Source organism: Erpetoichthys calabaricus, chromosome 14 (genome assembly GCF_900747795.2).
Source record: "Erpetoichthys calabaricus chromosome 14, fErpCal1.3, whole genome shotgun sequence".
Classification (NCBI taxonomy): Eukaryota; Metazoa; Chordata; class Cladistia; order Polypteriformes; family Polypteridae; genus Erpetoichthys; species Erpetoichthys calabaricus.
In genome coordinates, this window is record NC_041407.2 from 55,288,784 (window position 1) to 55,306,842 (window position 18,059).

General features: G+C 40.5%; 1 protein-coding gene across 1 annotated transcript in view; it reads right to left on the reverse strand.

Annotated features, from left to right (window-relative positions):
* Positions 1-18,059, reverse strand: part of csmd2 (CUB and Sushi multiple domains 2) — a 991,046-nt gene that overhangs the window by 109,835 nt on the left and 863,152 nt on the right. Inside the window, exon 40 of the mRNA XM_051919055.1 lies at positions 11,265-11,381. Within this exon, the coding sequence (XP_051775015.1) occupies positions 11,265-11,381 (117 nt within the window). The remainder of the gene's footprint in view (positions 1-11,264; positions 11,382-18,059) is intronic.

An 18,059-nucleotide genomic window follows, 5' to 3' on the forward strand; every position in this document is an offset into this window, starting at 1 on the left:
CCCTTTCGTATATAGTTCCACTGTGTTCCAAGACCAGTCCAAAATGTCATTAATGTGGACTCACAAGTATTTGTAGGAGTGGACCACCTCTACATCCTCTTCTTGAATAGTGCCCAGACACAGAGGCTCTTTGGTGTGACAAAAGTCAATAACCATTTGCAGACAATTCTCCTTACACCACGAAAGAAACTTCTCCACCTGACTCCTATACTCATCTTCTTTATCATAATAGAAGGCCTGTGCACTGGAGCTGGGGAGTCCTCTACAGCACATCTTCAACCTGAGCCTGGAATAGGGGAGAGTCCCGAGGTTTTGGAAAACATCTTACATCACCCCAGTCCCTAAGGTATCACGTCCTAGTGAGCTGAATGACTTCCGGCATGTCGCTCTGATGTCACATGTGCTGAAGACCATGGAGTGGCTGCTGCTTCACCACCGGAGGCCACAGGTCTGCCACGCCCTCGACCCTCTGCAATTCGCATACCAGGAGAAGGTGGGAGCGGAGGATGCCATCATCTATATGTTACACTGATCCCTCTCCCACTTGGACAGAAGCAGTGGTGCTGTAAGAATTATGTTTCTGGACTTCTCTAGTGCCTTCAACACCATCCAACCTCTCCTCCATAGGGAAAAGCTGACAGAGATGGGAGAAGATTCACCTGGTGGCATGGATTGTGGACTATCTTACAGACAGACCTCAGTATGTGCGTCTCGGGAACTGCAGGTCTGACATTGAAGTCAGCCACACAGGAGTGCTGCAGGGGACTGTACTTTCTCCGGTCCTGTTCAGCCTATATACATTGGACTTCCAATACAACTCGGAGTCCTGCCACGTGCAAAAGTTTGCTGATGACACTGCTATCGTGGGCTGCATCAGGTGTGGACAAGAGGAGGAGTATAGGAACCTAATCAAGGACTTTGTTAAATGGTGCGACTCAAACCACCTACACCTTAAGACCAGCAAAACCAAGGAGCTGGTGGTGAATTTTAGGAGACCCAGGCCCCTCCTGGACCCTGTGATCATCAGAGGTGACTGTGTGCAGAGGGTGCAGACCTATAAATACCTTGGAGTTCAGCTGGATGATAAATTGGACTGGACAGCCAATACTGATGCTCTGTGCAAGAGAGGACAGAGCTGACTATACTTCCTTAGAAGGCTGGCTTCCTTCAACATCTGCAATAAGATACTGCAGATGTTCTATCAGACGGTTGTGGCAAGTGCCCTCTTCTACGCAGTGGTATGCTAAAGAGGCATGCATAAAGAAAGACACTTCACGCCTGGACAAACTGGTGAGGAAGGCAGGCTCTATTGTAGGCACGGAGCTGGACAGTTTGACATCTGTGGCAGAGCAACGGGCGCTCAGCAGGCTCCTGTCAATCATGGAGAATCCACTGCATCCACTGAACAATATCATCTCCAGACAGAGGAGCAGCTTCAGTGACAGACTGCTGTCACTGTCCTGCTCCACTGACAGACTGAGGAGATCGTTCCTCCCCCACACTATGCGACTCTTCAATTCCACCAGGGGAGGTAAACGTTAACATTATACAAAGTTATTGTCTGTTATACCTGCATTTTTATCACTCTTTAATTTAAGATTGTTTTTTTTTACCAGTACGCTACTGCTGGAGTATGTGAATTTCCCCTTGGGATTAATAAAGTATCTATCTATCTAAACACACCATAAGTTCAGAATCATCTAAGAATTTCTGCAAGTGACATGACCTGGTGTTATTAGTCGGAGGTTTACAGAATGAAGAGAAAAGGAGACAAGACTGTTCCTTGTGGTACTCCAGTGTTGCTCACAATTGTATCAGAAACACAGTCCTTGAGTTTCATAAAATGCGGACGGCTTGACATATAGTCCATTATCCAGGACACCATATGCTCATCCACCTTATTTCTCTGAGTTTACCACTTAACAGGGATGGCAGCATGATATCTAAGGCGTTGGAGAAATCAGAACCATAATCACCACAGTATTGCCATCTTTATCCAGGTGAGAATAATTGCATCCTTTGTCTGATAGGCAAATTGCAGTGGGTCCAAGTGGTCTACCACAAGAGGACTCAGGACCAGTCTTTCAAACGTCTTAATGATGTGAGACATATGTGCCACTGGTCTGTAGTCATTAGGTAAAGATGTGCTCCCCTTCTTTGACCAAGGCGGAGGTGCTGAGGGACCATGAAGATTCCCAGAAATGCTAACATCCAGGAGCCAAAAGCTGGAGAACATTCTCAACCACAGTCCTGTTGATGAAGACAGGAATTTACCCGCAGTCTTTGGACTTCCTATAGTGCACAACAAATTTTTTTGGACTTCATGATGTTTAAGGCCAGGTTATTGTTGGAACACCATGCCATTAAGTGCTGGACCTTTTCTCTGCAGGCTGAAACTCATCATGGTTACTGATGAGGCTTACTATCGTGATGCCATCGATGCACATAATGGCATGTATGGGGAAACGGTCATAAGAGGAGAGGGAGTAGAGTAGGGGGTTTCAGCCCACAGCACCATGGATGCCAGAGTTTAGTGTCAGGGTGGAAGAAATGTAGTTGTCTAATCTAACAGACTGTGGTCTATTGATCAGGAAATTTTAGATTTTTATTCTGGTGTCACACACGTGCGAGTAGGAGACAGCTAAAGGGTCTGAGTAATTGTAATAAAACATCCGACCAGGGGGCGGCGGAGTGCGCGGACTGTCTTTCTCAGTTTCCTACAGACCTTTCCCGGGAAATCCTGCAAGGTTCCGGCACCTCAGAAGACATCACTTCCGGAGCCAGCCCCTTTGCGGACATCATTTCCGGAGCCAGCCCCTTTGCGGACATCACTGCCGAAGCCGGCCCCTTTGCTGACGTCACTTCTGGTTCCGGCCCTTTTGATGACATCAGTTCCTCTATGGGCCTTTAAAGCCTCCATCTTGGTTTATTGGGAGGAGTTCTGTTTTGGACTCTGTTCTATGCACAAACTTAACTTTTGTAGCCGGGAAAACAATATACGGGTGGCTGCCCAAAATCTTTATGATGTCTGTGTTGCATTATTATCACAGTGGCGTAGCCGGCAGGATGAAGTCCCAGGAGAAACCGGGACACGAACATGAAACCAACCAGATAGGAAAGTGCCGGGGCAGAGTTTCTGGGGGGGTCTGGATGTGCGTTTGGGGGTCAGGAAGGACTCAGTACAGGCTCTGCTCCCCAAATACAAACCCGGGCTTATAACTTACCACGTGGAGAGTGTGAAAGGGATGAAACAAACAGGGCTTATTATGCTCTCTCGGAGGAGAGAGTTGAGCCATCCATTGGGGCTGAGGTCCCAGTTAAATATGGGCTATCCCCAGTCCAGCAGGCAGGAATAATAAAAAATTTGGGAATTTGATCCCGACAGATCAGTCCAGGGGCAGGCTATGACCCTCTGGGAACAGGTGGCTTTATGGCTAAGGCCATTTCAATTGACCACCTTCCAAATAGTACAACAGGTAGCCTGCTTTATTTTTCTAAAGAGCCTTCCCAAAAACTTTGCCCAGCCGGACTGGGGAGATTTTCATTGTATGGAAGAGCTTATACAGCTCATAAAAACACCCATGCCGGTCTTGAAGTCTGGGAGAGCAGAACAGTTCTCTAGTGGATTTCCCTGGGATTACATCCTACAAAATAAGTCTCTTCAACATAAATCAGAGCCCGTTTCTGAGTTCCCGGGCCGCCGGGCGTGCGACCTACCTGTGAACGAGGCGGGATGTAGGTGTTGGAGAGGAGACGGTTTGTGCGCTCTTGCTAACCCCCTGACATTATCGAATACAGTACCCGTAGTCATTAATGGTTACAAACTTGATGCTCTGTTTGATTCCGGCAGCAACATTTCCATTGTTGATTGCCGATATGTCTTACCGCAACATATCGCGACCACGACCGCCGGCGGAGAGAGATACGGAAACGCACGAGGAGGACGGGGAGATTTCTGAACCATTGCAGGCGAATATGTCATCCACCTGCGCCTCGACAAGTCGGGAGGAATCCCCGCCCCTTGAGGTCAGACCGGACCCTCTCTCTGACATACACTTCCAATTTAGAAAAACACCGGCTTCTTTTAAAAGGGAGCAGTGGAATGATGACTCCCTAAAATTTGCAAAAAAATCCAGCAGTCCTTGTCAACGACCAGTGCACACACCAGCCCATGCCACAAGGACCTCACTTTGTAATAGAAAATTATCTATTATATCGGGTCGCGGAATCTGTTGTTAATCCCACGAACTTACCGGCAGCAGGTTTGTGAATTAGCACACGCCCACCTCCTTGGAGGCCATTTAGGCTCCGAAAAAACTTTACAGCGGATCAAGTTCAGATTTTATTGGCCAGGAATTAACGAGGAGGTTCGCTGTTTTTGTATTTCTTGTCCGGAATGTCAGTTACGGCAAATTCCTAGGAGGGACCGTGCTCCTCTCGTTCCTCTTCCCTTAGTTGATGTCCCCTTTGAAAGAATCGGGGTCGATATTGTAGGACCCTTAGAGCCCTCAGCCCGAGGACATAAATATATATTAGTCCTCGTGGATTATGTGACCCGATATCCGGAAGCTGTTCCCTTGCGCTCAACTACATCTAAAGCAATCACACGGGAACTAGTGGGGGGTCTTTGCGCGTGTTGGTATTCCTAAAGAAGTCCTAACGGACCAAGGGACACTTTTTACCTCGGAGATGTTCAGGGAGACGGCCAAGTTACTGAAAATAAAGCACTTAAAGACCGCAGTGTATCATCCTCAAACCGACAGTCTAGTGGAGAGGTTTAATCAAACAGATTTTCAAACAGATGCTTCGCAAGGTGGTCAGCGGGGATGGGAGGAATTGGGGTCAACTCCTCCCCCTTGTTTTCTTTGTCTATCGGGAAGTCCCACAAGCCTCTACAGGGTTCTCACCTTTTGAATTATTATACGGATGACAACCCCGAGGTATATTGGATATTTTGAAAGAAGGCTAGGAAGGAGAGGCTCTTCCCTCTACAAATATTTTGGAATATATCGCGCAATTACGCGATAGATTTGGGAAAATCCGACCTATTCTAAAAAGTCATATGGAAGAAGCACAAGCAGTACAGGCCCGTTATTATGACCATGGCACGATGCTCCGAGAATTCTGTCCGGGGGATCGTGTCATAGTATTAGTTCCCACCTCCCATTCTAAATTAGTCGCCCATTGGCACGGCCCTTATGAAATTAAGGAGAGAAAAGGATTGGTCGACTATTTGGTGAAACAACCCAATTGTAGACCAAGCGAGTGGGTTTATCATGTGAACTTGCTGAAGCCGTGGAAGGAGAGGGAGTCAGATCCCTCCTCCGCTCAGCCCTGCTTATTCTTTGCTCACATAGATACCCTTAATTTCGGCGAGGAATTAACTGCCAGACAAAGACGGGATCTGGAATCAGCTATCCTGTCCATCTTGGAGGTGGTGAGTGAAAAACCCGGGAGGACCTCTCCGATTGTGCATGACATAGTGACTGAACCGGGGGTTATAGTCCGAGACCGCCCCTATAGACTTCCTGAGGCAAAGAAAGCAGAAGTGGAGCTGGAAATCAAGCGGATGCTGGAACTAGGAGTGATAGAGGAAAGTTATAGTCCCTGGTCCAGTCCAGTCATCTTGGTTAGTAAGCCTGACGGCAGTTGGAGGTTTTGCAATGACTTCCGTCGGCTTAACCAGGTCTCCCTTTTTGATGCTTATCCCATGCCTCACGTGGATGACCTCCTTGAGAGGCTTGGACAGGCAGAATTTTTGACCACACTTGACATGACAAAGGGGTTCTGGCAGATTCCTTTAACGGACTCCATGAAGGTCAAGACAGCGTTTAGCACCCCTAGCGGACACTGGCAGTATCGTGTCCTTCCATTTGGGTTACACGGAGCTCCTGTGACTTTCCAGCATCTAGTGGATAAAGTGCTCCGACCCCATAATGCGTATAGTGCAGCCTATCTGGAAGACATTGTCATCTATTCCAGCACATGGAAGGAACACATAGAGCAGGTCACTGCGGTATTGCGGACACTAGGAGAAGCTGGACTTCGTATCAATCCCAAGAAATGTTTCTTTGGACTGAAAAAGGAATATTTGGGCTACCTGGTGGGTCGGGGTACTGTGAAACCACAGTGTTCAAAAATAGATGCCATTTTAAAATGGTCCCGTCCGCGAACCAAGCGGCAAGTCCAAGCATTTCTCGGATTGGCCGGGGACTACTGCTGGTTCGTACCTACGTTTTCAGAGAGCGGCGCCCTTGACTGATCTAACAAAGAAGAGGGCTCCTAATCATGTGGTATGGACTGACAAGGTGGATGCTGCATTCTGCGACTTATAACAGGCTCTTACTTCAGCACCAATATTAAAAAGCTCCTAATTTTTCTCTTCCTTTTATTCTCCAGATGGACGCTTCGGACACAGGCCTCGATGGTGTTGAACACCCCCGTCATGTACCTGAGCCGGAAACTGTTGGATCGGGAGACCAGGTATGCAGTGGTGGAAAGGGAAGCCCTTGCAATTAAATTGGCGATTACACAGTTGAGGTACTATCTCTTGGGCTGGGAGTTCACTCTGGTGATGGATCATGCTCCCCTACAGTGGATGGCCCTTCACAAAGAGTCAAATCCACGGGTCACTAGATGGTTTCTTGACCTTCAACCTTACAAGTTTTCACTAATTCATTGTAAGGGCTCTCTCCATGCCAGCGCTGATGCTCTCTCTCGTGCCCATGACCTCTCGGTGCAGGATGCCCAACCCAATGGGCCTTGTCACACACATGCGAGTAGCAGACAGCTAAAGGGTCTGAGTAAATAAATAAATAATAAAATAATAAATAATAAAACATCCAACCAGGGGGCGGCAGAGTGTGCTGACTGTCTTTCTCAGTTTCCTACAGACCTTTCCCGGAAAATCCTGCAAGGTTCCGCCGCCTCAGATGACATCACTTCCGGCGCCGGCCCCTTTGCTGACGTCACTTCTGGTTCCGGCCCTTTTGATGACGTCAGTTCCTCTACGGGCCTTTAAAGCCTCCATCTTCGTTTATTGTGAGCAGTTCTGTTTTGGACTCTGTTCTATGCACATCATGCTTCATAAACTTAACCTTTGCAGCCGGGAAAACAATATACGGGTGGCTGCCCCAAATCTTTATGATGTCTGTGTTGCATTATTATCACACTGGTAAAAATGCATTTAACCTAGATAACAGCAGATTTGTCTAGTCAAGTTAAATTAACATGCACATCTTTGGGCTGTGGTAACAAACCAAAAAAAAAAAAATCAGGCAAACACAAAGAGAATGTGCCAGTCTTATATCAACAGTAACCACAGTGGGGATTAAAGTTATTATTTTTAGCAAAAACTATAATTATAGTGACTACAGAATGCATTATGTTAAACAAAATAAAAAAAAGCTTAAAAATGAAGAAAAGCAGAATACTCAAAAAGTTATAAAATTAAAAATGGGCGAAAGTTAAAATCTTTTATTTCTCTGTTTAAATTAGCCAATTGCTAGTAGCCTTGACTGTCTGGCTATCATGTGTCTATGAAGCCTAATGAGCTTAACAGTTTGTCAGCTATCTAGAAAGAACTTGTTTTTGGACATGGACACACAACAAAGAACTGGCTGTAAATGGAAACTCTAAAAATTACCCAATTTTTATTCAAAACAAACCTCAATAGAACCGCTAAATACATGTTTCAATGGTGTGACAGTAAAATGTGGAAAAATGTAATGGGATGAATATTTTCACATTACCTTCCTGTCCAATTATAATTCTAACCTTTGAAGTAATGTGGTTATCTTAGATATGAAAGCCAACGTTTTGAGGAAATGCAGTAATACTCAACTGATCACGGTGCCAGAGAGTGGCAACATGTTGGTAAGCACACAGCAATGAGAACTTCACTGTACTGTTTACATGTTGCAATACAGACTCAGAAATGTCACTGCTGGTAACAACGGCAAGTGTATAATCAATGTACAGACATGGACAAATTTGTTAGTATGACCTCCAAGAAAAAAGAAGAACCCACAATTGTCTCCAAAATAACTTCAGACTGACTAAAGTAATGTGCACCGATCATTATTTATTCCATGTTTAATATAAATCAGATTTTGCTTTAGAGTTTTGATTCAACAGAATATTTCAAATAGTAACACAAATGAAAACTGTATGGATAAAAATGATGGGACCCTTAACCTAATATTTTGTTGCACAACCTTTACAGTCAATCACTGCAAATAAGCGACTCCTGTAGTTCTCAAGGAGATTTCTGTACCTATCAACAGGTAGTTTGGCCCACTCTTCCTGAGCAAACTGCTCCAGCTGTGTCAGGTTTGAAGGGTGACTACTCCAGACTGCACATTTCAGTTCTACCCATAGATGTTTGATAGGATTCAGATTAGGGCTCATAGACGGCTACTTCAGAATAATGCAATGTTTTGTTCTTAGCCATTCCTGGGTTTACTTAGCTGTGTGTTTTACACCATTATCCTGTTGAAGGGCTATGACCTGCAACTTAGACCAAGCTTTCTGACACCAGGGAATACATTTCACTCCAGAATGTGTTGATAGTCTTAAGAGTTCATTGTTTTCTGCACGGACTCAAGGCACCCTGTGCCAGGCGCAGCAAAGCAGCCTCAAAACATAACTGAGCCTCCTCCATGTTTCACAATAGGTATGAGGTTCTTTTCTTTGAAAGCTTCATTTTCTCGTCTGTGCACATATAGCTGATGTTATTTGACAAAAGGCTCATGTTTTGTCTTGTCTGTCCAAAGGACAATCTCCCAGAATCATTGTGACTTGTCAATATACATTTTAAAAATTCCAGTCTGGCTTTTTTATGTGGAGTCTCCCTGGGTCTTCTTTAATTGAGCCCACTATCACTCAAAAAGAGATAAATGGTGCGATCAGACACTAACCTTAACCTTGGAATTCAGCTTGTATCTCTTTGGAAGTTGTCTTTGGCTTTTTGTCTACCATTCTCACTATCATGCTGCCCATTCTGGGGTCGATTTTCTTCTTGCAGCCACATACAGGGTAGTTGTCTACAGTTGAAAGTTTAGACTTTTTAATAATTTTCATAACTTTTGTCACAGAAACATCAAACTGCTTGGAGATGGTCTTACAGCCTTTGCCTTTAAAATGCTTGTCTATATTTTACTTTCCGATCTCCTCAGACAACTCTCCTTTATTCTTTGTTCAGTGTGGAATGCAAGATGATACCAAACAGCAAAGTGACTAAGTATATCCTTTAAGTAGGCTGATGACTGATTGTATGATTGGAGACATATGTAATTCTAATTAAAGAAAATAGCTAGTTTGAAAAATCCAATTCTTAATGATCTTTTCCAGGGATACCAACAAATGTATCCAGGTCATTATGGAATAAGCAAATACTTTATCTCTTTTCACACTAGCTTTGCTTTACTCACTGACATATCTAAGGGATGCAGGTATAAATGGGACAATTGCTTTTCATGTCAGCACTTTTAAGGAGGCATACACCACTTTTTCATGAATTTTCAGGGTACCAACAACTTTGTCCACATCTGTATATGATTTTTAGATTTGTGGAAATCAGTTAAAGAGAAAGAGCCTGCCAAGTCTAAAAACACTTAAAATGTTTTCACTATAAATGGCTGAGGTCTGTGACAAGCTGAAAACACAGATGTATCAAAGAAAGTAAAAGACAGGCTAGGTTTGTCAATGACTTTGCATCTGCAGAAAACTGCTGTCTGGTCTCCCAAGTTGTTTGAAGACAAAAGCAGAGAGCCACTGGTATAGCTACTTACTGAAGTAGGAAGGTCTAGCAGGCTGCATGAATTACCTGCCTTTACATGATACTTTGTAGTATGTGATCTGAGGTTTAAACTGACCAATGCTGCCAGAGTAAACATCCTGATCCTTAAATGGACACACACTGTTGCAATATGACTGCAGCACTTTTTATGAAAAATCTGCAAGATAACTCTCTGTATAGATGGATGGAGTGAAAGCAGGTTCAGTTCTTCATTTTTGTTTATAATCTGTGTTTTATCTATTGTTCGGTGTCCTTGAGTGTTTAGAAAGGTGTCTACAAATAAATAAAATGTATTATTATTATTATTTATGGGCATATCTGCATATTTCTAGAATTTGTGTAGCATGAAGACACAGCATGCATTTCTTAATCTTCACATAATAGTTCTTGTTTAAACTAAAACTACACTGAATTGATTTCTTTCAAAATAAAACCTAATTGAGGTACTGTATGTCACAAGTAATAAAAGCATAAAATAGAAATGATACAAAATGATTGTTAAACTAAATTAAAAAAGAAATATGTGAAAAACAGTACAGAAATATAAGCTTATTAGAAAAAAAATGCTAAAATTGCCTTAGTGAAAATCAAACCAGGGTCCCGCTATGGTAACAATTACATGAAGAGGCATGTGCTTGCTTAGTTAAAACAAAATAATCAATACAAGGACCCATTGATAAAAAACTGAAACAAGCCAAAAAGTGTATTAGTTGTTTAGTATTTGGAGTGTGGTTGATGTCCTTGGAAATTTAAAGAAACATGAGACATAACCCGAGGACCTCATTCTATATAACATTTCTAATTTCAAAAGAGTTAATCATTGTAGGGTCGGGAGGTAAGCAAATGAAGGATTCATTCCGTTCTGAGAAAGAAAAATTGTCCATCTGTTCTAACAGTAGCATAACCTAAAAGTAACAGGAAAATGAAAGGTGTAGGACCACAAGGTGGTCAAAAACATCATCAACCTGAAAAGAAACCCTAAACATGCAGTATGAATGCTGCAGTAAATTTAGTTGTGTTTCAAACCCCCATTATGGTATGAATTATGCCTCATATTTTCTTTTTGGAGCAGCACTTTTGAGATTAAGTTGGCACTACAAGCCCCCTTTTCACAGATCCTCTAAGAGACGGCAATATATACCAGCTATATTCTGAACAGTATAATGGTCGTGTAGATAACTGTGAAATGTGTTTTTACCTTAAGTAAATATTAATATAATTTAATTATACTTCCCAGCTTTGCTAGCAAAAGGAATAGCAATCAAAAGACAATCTAAACATCACTGAACAGATCCAAAGACTGAAATGGGAAAAACAAAGTATGTTTAACAATATAGCAGACTTGTGCTTAAAAGATTCTAAATATTTATCAAAGTAATATTGAACCAAAAGGAATAAAATCACACTGCAGTTATTGATGCATGTTCCTTAGTTATTTACCAACATTTAACATAAGAGCACTGACCAAAGCCTACAGGCAAGGAGATCCTCCATGAGCAGTCACTGTTACTTGGGTAATTGCCTGGGAATCCAGGACTAAGGATGACTCCTTCTAGCTCTTCGGTGGTGCCTCCACATTGAGCTGTAATACAATAAACAGATATTGGTAACTTGCCTTTTTTGGATCTTGTCTTTATTTGAAGTGACATCACAAATCAAACACTTAATAGCAAAAAGCCAAACTGAAGAGTACAAGTCAATAAAATGCTAGTAGCATTCTCAGAAGTGATCACTCATTTCAGCCTTCCTTAACCTATACAGTATGCAGTCCATGGAGTCACCAGATATCATGACATTTAAAGAACTCTATAATGATAGCAGATTTATGTCATTTCAACTTTTATCCTTCATATTGAACTTTCAGTGATATACCTTTTTTTAAATTAGAAACGTTTTTAAAAGCAGTCAACCCAATTTCACTCATCTCTCATCATATGCCTTGCTTGGAGGAAGATGCAGTTAGGATCTCCACATACAGAAATACATTTAAAAGAATTTACCCTCTTATGAAGTCAGGGAAATTTCACATTTACATATTTTTGATGTGAATTAATTGTTTGTGTAGTTATCTGCACACTGACGAAGAGCAAATATTTTGAGGACACCATTTAAGCAGGCAAAAGTTTGTTTTGCAATATGGTAAGTCAATGAGGGTCTTGTCTCCTTGCACCTGCTGCCTGTGGTATAGAGTATGCAATGGTACAGCAAATATTGCACAAATGCCTGAATAGCTTCTTCATACACAATACTGTGTTTTATCTTTAAATGTTGTACTGCTTGAAATTTCATCATAAATAAAACTAAACAATCCGCAAACATCAGCATTAAAATGACCTGTTCTAAACTTTCCTTTTCTACCCTTGTTGAATTTTGTCTCACACTCTTCACTGCCAAGCGACATGTAGGACATGGTTAGAAAGTGCACTGGAGATTTTGAGGATTTTTTTTTAATTTTTTTTTTTTAAGTTCAAAAGAAGTTTTAGAAAATCCAAAAAAACAAAAAAAAAATCCAAAAGTTCCTAACATCACGATTTTGGCTTTTGCATACTGATTTTTCTTAAATATTGAATCAAATCACAATTTGATATATTGTCCAGCCCTAGTTCAACATTGTCAACCACAACACTATTCACTTAAAATCACTGTTTACACATTGTCTAAAATTGTGTAAAATACATCAGGGCAACATCAAAATCATAAGTGATGTCATCAAATTACCACATCACAAGGATGACATGTTTAGGAAAAGCTCCACAAACAAAACTGTTTTGGGCAAAAATTTGCATACAACTCTGTTGTGATGTAAATTTTGCATATAACTTGATAAATATTTTGTATGTCTTTATTTGTAATTTAGGCAAAGCAATGTAATTTAGTGTTACATTAGTGAGTGTTTACCCACACCCGGGTCTCTTTGAATTTTACGACAGAGATGGGGGGGGGGGTGTGTGTGTGTGTGTGTGCCTTAAACCAGTTTGGCGAGTATTTCTCTGCTAAAGTCTTTCAACCCCCGCAAGGAAGCCAGGTTACCTTAACATATGGTTTTGGGGGATGGCAGGTGTTAAGATTGTCTTTGCCCCATTGGTCTGAAGCATGGCTGTTTGGAATTGGCTTCTATCAGAAGCTTTTAAGTATCATGATGTCCTATTGGCTGTAGGGGTTGGACAGAGAATCTATAAATCCGCTTGATCAACCACATTCTCTCTCTCTTACTAACCTCTGATGATGAAGAAGTATCTCTCTTACTAACTTCTGATGATGAAGACAACACAATGAAGAGCACAGCTCAGCAGCCATATTGAACAGGCCTATGGCCTGTTCTGAAGAAAGTTGAGCACCAATGATGCCTTAACTAGAGACATTTTAAATAACTAACAAGTCTGTGTGCCGCCTGAACTATACATGACTATTTAATCAGGTTGTATGTTTGCCAATATTCAAATGTACTTTGCATATTGTTTTTATGAATATTATCAATAATACATTATTTTATGTGTAACTTAACTCATGCTTATCTTTTTACTACACCTAATTGCCTATAGATATAGAAGAGAAGGTGGGAATAAGCTATATATTATAATACCTTATAAACAGTGGTAGTACTGGTTTAAAATTTTTATTAAGAAGAAAAGTAAACCTTTTTAAACTGAGGGAAAATGAATCAATAATTATTTGTTACGGATCTCTCTGTATACCACGTTGTCAGTTCGCCCCTCCGGTTGTAATATGACCAAGCTGTGTGCTGAGCTTACTGTTGAGCATGCAACGTACAGTTAGCCATGTGAAAAGCAGTCCTGCCTGAAATCAATGCCAACCTTTTGTAGGGTCTGTCCCTGAGACTTATTAATTGTCATTGCGAAGCAGAGCCTTAGTGGAAATTGGAGGTGTTTGAATTGAAATGGGAGATCAGAGGGTATAACGGGGATGCGAGGAATAAAAACTCTCTCCCCTGAGCCACCGCCAGTAAAAATAGTTGCCTCAATGAGGTTCTTTTGCAGAGACGTGACCTGAAGTCTCGTGCCATCACAAAGTTTCAGTGGCTGTACGCAAATCCACAATCGGTTTCATATTGTTTTCGTACCTTATCAATTGTGTAATGTGTTTTTTGAAAAGGTTTGATTCATCGAAGTGATCACTCCTGCTGCGTTCAGTCACTTCACGTGAGCCGCTCTCTTGTGTGATGTTGCGATGTCCACGGGTTTATTTAATGTTAGCTAAGACCCGGCAGTTAAAAGTTTCTCGCTACAGCAATTTTAACTCTGTTACACAGTGATCCAAACTGTCGTTTATACCTCGTGTCTTCTCATTAAACTTGTATCTCGCGAATATGGCATTGCAAACCGGCAGCAGGTCAGTTCATGTGCTTACGTGGGAGGCGTGATGACTCGATATATTTTGATATATATCAAAATACCCGCGCTTCGCAGCGGCGAAGTACTGCTTTAAAATTTTTATTAAGAAGAAAAGTAAACCTTTTTAAACTTAGGGAAAATGAATCAATAATTATTTGTTAAGGATCTTTTTGTATACCACGTTGTCAGTTCGCCCCTCCGGTTGTAATATGACCAAGTTGTGTGCTGAGCTTACTGTTGAGCATGAAATCTAACGTGGTTTGTGCCCTTCAGAATGAAAACAGTTTGCATTTACCTTTTTAATAAAAGGCGAGCTTTTAAGCCTGAGAAATCACCCCGTAAATGCACACGTTTAAATGTGTTAATATGTATGCTTACACAGTATTAAAAGACACTCAACAATTAACGTCATAATCCTTCGTTCCCGCGTTTGACTCGTGCTGTAAATCTCTTCCTTGTTTTCAGTTCACGTGATTATGTAGGAGGCGTGATGACGCGATACGTGACTCCGCCTCCTCCATTTGAGTATATGGACAAAAAACAGGTTCCAGTTATGACCATTACGTGTAGAATTTCGAAATGAAACCTGCCTAACTTTTGTAAGTAAGCTGTAAGGAACGAGCCTGCCAAATTTCAGCCTTCTACCTACACGGGAAGTTGGAGAATTAGTGATGAGTCAGTCAGTTAGTCAGGGCTTTGCCTTTTATTAGTATAGATACAATAGAGGAAGGTAGAGCAATACATTACTCTACCAAGACAAAACAAACTCTCAGACAGCTATGGATATAAAATCAATTCAAATGCTTTAAAACAGTATCCTGAATAATACTAAATACAACAACAATGTCCTATGAAATATCTTTGTGATATTCTATATCACACCACGCCAAAAACAAATTCTGCCAAACTCGAAGAATCGAAGATTCCTAATCCAACTTCTATAAGTCAGTAGGAAAGTGTCATTTTGTCTTACAAATCAAATTCTCTTTACAAGGATCAGTTCACTGATTATTTTAGCATTTGGTAAGAATTCATTAGTATGATTGCATAGTAAGCACATCCAGTCAGTTCCTAACCCCTCAATATTATTTCTTTTAGTTCTATGTGATTAACCACCTTAGGAAGAGATCCTGTGTCACATAGCTCTGAGCTCAATGTGGATTGTGGATACTAAATTTCAGTTTCATGGATTGTCTTTAGAATATTTTTTTTTTCTATATTGGAATGCATTTTGTTAATGCATTTTGTCTTTTAAAATAATATTATAAAAAAAGAAACGATTTGAAATTATTCTGCTCTACATGCTCCCAACCTGCAACCTGCAACCTGCCATACCATTAAAGAGTTAATAAAATTGAGAATCCTTAAGTAATATCTCAATTACAGAGGATCTTTCACCTTTTTAGCTTGTAGCATCCATACTAATGATCTCCTTTTGTCACCTGCTACAATAACAAGAAGAACTTCTTTCTTGAACACAGGGTTTTTCACAGTGAAATTTCTACTTTCTATGTGTTAGATATCATTAAGAAACAAGAGGTGTTATAAAGATTTCCAATAGGATAAGATGTGCACCAGTCAGAGGTCACCAATTCAAATCCAGACAAGACTGGTAATGCTAAAAAGTAATTTTCAATCAGGCAGTGGAAGCCAACTTGGAATGAATTCTTGCTCAGAATAGTTGCTGGGAAGAAGATAGACTGAGCAGAATGAGAAGGAAGAATTAGCCTCTCACATCTTTCAAGAGCATTCTTAAAGCCATGGATTTCATTACTGAGGAGTAAAAGGTCAAAAATCTAGGTGTTTTTATCCATTCTGTACAGAGGTTTTGCCCAGTCTTTTTGTATTCACATTCCCATCAAATGCATTTTTTTTCATGTTTATATGTAAGGAATACTGAAAACAGCATTTCTTCTATAATTCCTTAATGCCATAACTGGCAAGTAACACACATTCTCAGCAATATGAAAATGCCATCAACGCACAAGGTTAAAGGTTATGTATAATAAAGGAAACGGCAGAGTGAAATTTTGAAATTTTAATCAAGAAACTGCTGAGGCTTGTAAATATTAAGTTCTGTCATTAATCTTTTGGAGAGTTTTTATGAACCATGAGAATAGACAGTTGTGATAGATTATAATATGTATGCCAGTTCTAGAAGATTATAATATGTACTGCAACATCATATACTTTATAGATCTGCAATCATAACTAACCTCTACTATTCTTTGTTTTGTTTTTTTTTTTTCCATCTTTATGCTTTGGCATCTTGCATCTCTGTCATCGGATCAAAGTGCTCTGCAGATGCCTTTAAGGAATATTAAGATAGGAACGTGGAACTCTCAATGAGACCCACTACATCTAATCTTGTAGGACAGAAAATTAAAACAATGAGGAACTACTTTAGCACATTTATGTTTAGTGGAATGCCCATTAGGGTTGGGTGGTCTTTTGGCCTTGGGACCCCTGCAGGTTTATTTTCTACAGCATCGTGTCAGCTCAAGTTTTTATTTTCCTGTTCTTCCTGGCAAACTGATTATAGCATCAAAATTATCATTAGACACATTTGAAAAATGAGTTCAGCAATTTATTCCATATACAAGTACTCTACTACTTCTATTACTTACCTTTTATCTATATTAGGTAAGTTAATATTTATTTATTTTTGCATGTAAATAATGAGTTCATTTATTCTTTGTAAATGCATTTTTCTCTTTAACTTCTTGTTAAGCACTTTGAGCTACATGTTTTGTATGAAAATACACTATAGAAATAAATGTGGTTGCTGTTACCAATAAAATGAAAATAGATGCCGCTCAATAAATTTTTAAACACAGAGACTGGCAAACAGTTTGATTATTCCTATGTAGATGCACATCAAAAATCACAACTCTTCTTTGTTTTATGGAATGCACCAAATTACAACGATAACATCTGTCCCTTTCTGCTGAAAGACAGATAACTTTAATAAATTTTGAAAATGATAGTAAACATCAACCATGAACAGTCAAAAACAACTTTTGAGTTGAAAATTGGCACATAAAAAGAACTATTAAAGTTACACGTGTAAAGGAGGGCAGATTTAATAAAGTTACATTCTCAGATCTGCTTAGTCTAAGTGTGAGTCATAGGGTACCTGAATCTATCCCAGCGGCATGTGATGCAAGACAGGGACCAACCCTGGATCAGGTAGCAGTCCATTACAAAGTCCACTCATACAGACACATGCACACACTAACAAAGTACCAGTTTACAATCTCCTATCAATATGACATGCAAGTATTTGGGATATGGGAAGGAAGCCAGAGTACTTGCAGACAACCTTTTAAGCGAGGAGAATACAGCAGTGTGCCGAATTGGGGTTTAGGATCTTAGATATGCGAGGTATCAGATCTTAACCCTGTCTCACTAAGCCCAAATATTTAGTTTACAAATGAGAGATACTTGGACACCACCAAACATGAAGAAACAAGTGATAGGTCCAAACAACAGCAAAACATATGAATCATGATATACAGTGATACAGTAAGAATGAATTAATATGATATAAAAAATACTGCAGTCAGATAGCTTCATTAGAACTAGATGTATTTCATACAGTATATGGATTCCTGAATATGGATTGCCTCTAATTTGAATGTATATATACACACATTTTGATTTCTCCAGTGTCTTCAGAACCATCCAGCATTTTCTGTTAAGTTGTAAGCTCAGAGATATGCAGTTTGATGTGCCTATGGTGTTTTGAAAAATGAACTATATGTCTAACAGACTGCAGTTTGACAGATTCAAGGACTGCGTCTCTGATTGGGATGTGAGTAGCCCTGGAGCACCACAAGGAACAGTCCTGTCTTTTCTTCACTTGTTCCTGACCACCTCTGACTTTAAATATAACACCACATCATATC